Genomic DNA, 3,162 nt, shown 5'->3' with positions numbered 1-3,162 from the left:
ATTCCGAGCATGTTCCAGCCAGGAAACTCTCCCTCCCGGCGTCCATTCCCGCAAGTGGTCCCATGCATATTTCTATCCTATTCCCATCCCACCTTGAGCTAAGAAGACTGTAACGGTTCATGGGATGTTGGGCTATGGCCGAGCTCTTCTTCTTCTTCTTCTTCCCCGTCGCCTGCTGCTCCATCACCACAAGCTATGGCGCCCAAACTCTCTTCTTTCTTCGCCTTCCAGTTCCCTCTCTTCTCCTTCTCCTTCTCTCTCCGATCTCCTCTCGCATATCGCCTCCGACTCTCAATCCCGCCACGAATTTTTCCAAGAATTGAAGAGCATTGGCTCTGCCCTCAGTCGCCCCGATTGGGATCCCAATTCCCGCGGCACTCTGGCTCCTTTGGGCATCCCTTTGACCCCTCAACATGTTGCCCAGCTCATTCGCGCTCAGCCTCACCCCGTTTGGGCCTTGCGGATCTTCATCTGGGCAGGTAGACAGCCCGGGTACAAGCACAACCACTTCGCGCGACGTGAAATAGTGAAAATGTGGGAACACAACCAGCTTTTCGAGCCGTTTCTTGACGTTCTGGAGAATTCGGGCGACCCGAAATTTGTGATGACTCCGGAAAGATATAATCTGCTGATCAAAGGATATGGTTGGGCAGAAATGCTAGATGTGGCGATCGCCACTCTCGACCGAATGAAATCTTCTGGCTTCACCCCCGACATATCCCACTTCCACTCTCTTATGTATCCTTTGGTGCGAGCCAATCGTCTGAAGAACGTTCGTGAACTTTACGAGCAAATACTTGAGATCGGAATCTCTCCAAACTCTGTTACGTATGCACTTCGTGTGCGGGCGTACTGTACAGCAGGGCAGGTCCACGAGGCTTTCAAAACTTTCAATGAGATGCTCAAGAAGGGTTTTGCCCCCGATTTGCGTACCTTTGGTGAGCTTGTCGATTGCATGTGTAAAGCCAACAAAGTTTTTCGGATGTACCAGTTATTGTACGAGATGCATGAAAACGGCTTCACTCCAGACGAATCTATTTACTATGCTTTGTTGGAAGGGCTTTGCAGGAATAATAGTGTTAAACATGCGGAGAGACTAGTCCATAGATTACTGAAAAAGGGTGTAGAGAAAACTGCCACGGTATACAATATACTGGCAAAAGGGCTTTGCAGAGAGAGGAAAGTGCATAGTGCGCATGTGTTGGTATATGACATGCTGAATTATGGATTTCTGCCAGAAGCCGACGTTTTCAATTTGTTGGTGATCCTACTGTTTAAGGAAGGCAAGCTACGTGAAGTCTTCAGGTTTGTGGACAAATTAATAAATAAAGGTTTTCTTCCCAATGTGTCCACATACAACATTTTAATTTACGGTCTCTCCAAGTATGGGGAAGTTGTAAAGGCGTTTGAGGCTTGGAACATCCTATTGCATTTCTGTCTTCCAAGTGCAAAAGCATACCGTGCCCTACTTAAAGGACTCTGCAAGGCAGGCCGACTAACTGAAGCAAAGGAAGTGTTGAAGATAACAATGAGGGGGGGTGGCACTGGTGATGCAGCAGCGCATGGTCAACTGCTTTTTAGATTGAGACAAGCAGGCAAGATCAGCGATGTGAAAGAGTGTGAGGACATTATGGAGGCAAGAAGCCGGGCTTCTGGTGAGATCAACATCTTTCCAGGTGACTTCCATAAAAGCAGCCTCACGCAGGGCACCGATACTTTTCATGAAATGGAAAAACATGCAGATCAAGGGACGGACTTCAGCTCAGATGAAAATAGTTCAGATGATGATAAATTTTAGGCAATGGACTAACTCTTCTGCTTGGCAGCTTTGCCAATCTTGGGCAGCTTTCAAAACCAACCTGCAGTAGCAATCATCTTGGGAGCAGCAATCCTGTATCATACCTTTCATGGCCTGGAAAAATATGCAGATCAAGGGATAGACTTCAGCTCAGATGATGAAAAAGTTTAGGCATAGGACTGCCTCTTCTGCTTTGCAACTTTGCCAAGCTTGGCCAGCTTTCAAAACCAACCTGCAGTAGCAATCATCTTGGGAGCAGCAATCCTGTTCTTGGTGGTATGTGGTTCAAAGGGCTGAGCCTATACCAATTTTGTGACTTTCTCAAGCCCACGTTGAGCCAGTTGTCAAAGAGACTCCTATTCCTCAGCTCCTACTGTGCTTGTTAGTTTCTCTGCATGTGCATTTGATCTCCTAGGAAAGGGTCACGTAACTCTCTAGTATGCAGCTTGATTCTAGCTTTCAATCAAGATGCAAAAAATCATAGCAGAAAGGATAACGTCTCAATGCAAGGCCAGTCTTGTAGGGATGGCGTCTTTCCATCCCTTTGCTGGCATTTCAGAGCTCTTTGGATGGATTCTTTATGCTATTTTTGACGCTCTTCCCACCAGCCACATTTCATATTGTCTGCCTTTCTTCTTGGAAGGAGGTCGGTGCTCTTGGATGAACTGAATACGAGTTTTCAACAAAGAATGAGGAGCAAAGCTATGCCATAGTTCACTTGCTTTACTGGAGGCAAAAAAGCCATTTGTGTCCGCGAAACGTGGGGCATGTGTGAATTTTGTACGTGGGGTAATGTGTGAATTTCGTCTCAATGAGACATTGTAAACTTACAATGCTACCACTAATGTGCAGTGGAAGAAAAAATTGTAGGAATAAAATTGGTCAAGTGGATTTTAGGACCAGATGAAGATGAAGCGTATGCAAAATGGATCAGATGAAGATGGAAGGCAGGTTTCCATCAATGAGAGTCATTTCAAAACGGGTGGCACAAATGCAGAAGCATTGGGAAGACTTTGCTGTCTAGTTCCTAAAGAGGATAGCAATATATTTATTGATCAATAGAAATCGTAGATGAGGCAAAATGGCACACGTGCAAGTGCTAACAAATAAAGGAACAAAACAAGATATTTTTTTTAAACTGGACAGCTTAATCTAGCAATCTTAAAGTGCTCTTGTAAATGGTTCAACTTTGACGTTTACGATTATAGATGTCTGGGGAAATGCATTTGATTTTGAATTTACGATACTCTTTAATCTTCTGTCTGGGTGAATGTACTGTATGTGCTTCTATATTACGAGATGAGCATTTATGTGATTCGTGGCAGTTAAGGTCATAAAAAGTGCCTAGGAAGATGCAAGTCCAA

General features: G+C 45.0%; 1 protein-coding gene across 1 annotated transcript; it reads left to right on the top strand.

Moving 5' to 3' along the window:
* Window positions 1–393: 393 nt before the first annotated feature.
* On the top strand, window positions 394–2,916 carry LOC147899471 (uncharacterized). Its single transcript, XM_087378289.1, has 2 exons — window positions 394–938; window positions 1,059–2,916. The coding sequence occupies exons 1-2, from the start codon at window positions 533–535 to the stop codon at window positions 1,796–1,798; spliced, it is 1,146 nt and encodes a 381-aa protein (XP_087234415.1). The 5' UTR covers window positions 394–532; the 3' UTR covers window positions 1,799–2,916.
* Window positions 2,917–3,162: the final 246 nt, after the last annotated feature.

This window comes from Dipteris shenzhenensis, chromosome 8 (genome assembly GCF_047967505.1).
Source record: "Dipteris shenzhenensis isolate YYH24624 ecotype China chromosome 8, Dip_SZ_1.0, whole genome shotgun sequence".
NCBI lineage: Eukaryota > Viridiplantae > Streptophyta > Polypodiopsida > Gleicheniales > Dipteridaceae > Dipteris > Dipteris shenzhenensis.
Note: the sequence above shows the minus strand (reverse complement) of the source record. Positions and strands in the feature narration are given on the sequence as shown.

Excerpts from the sequence above, each read along its gene's own strand:
- LOC147899471 (XM_087378289.1), top strand. The coding sequence starts at position 533 with ATGTGGGAACACAACCAGCTTTTCGAGCCGTTTCTTGACGTTCTGGAG. Across the intron at positions 939-1,058 it reads CCCCGATTTGCGTACCTTTG|GGCTTTGCAGGAATAATAGT; the intron begins GTGAGCTTGTCG and ends CTTTGTTGGAAG.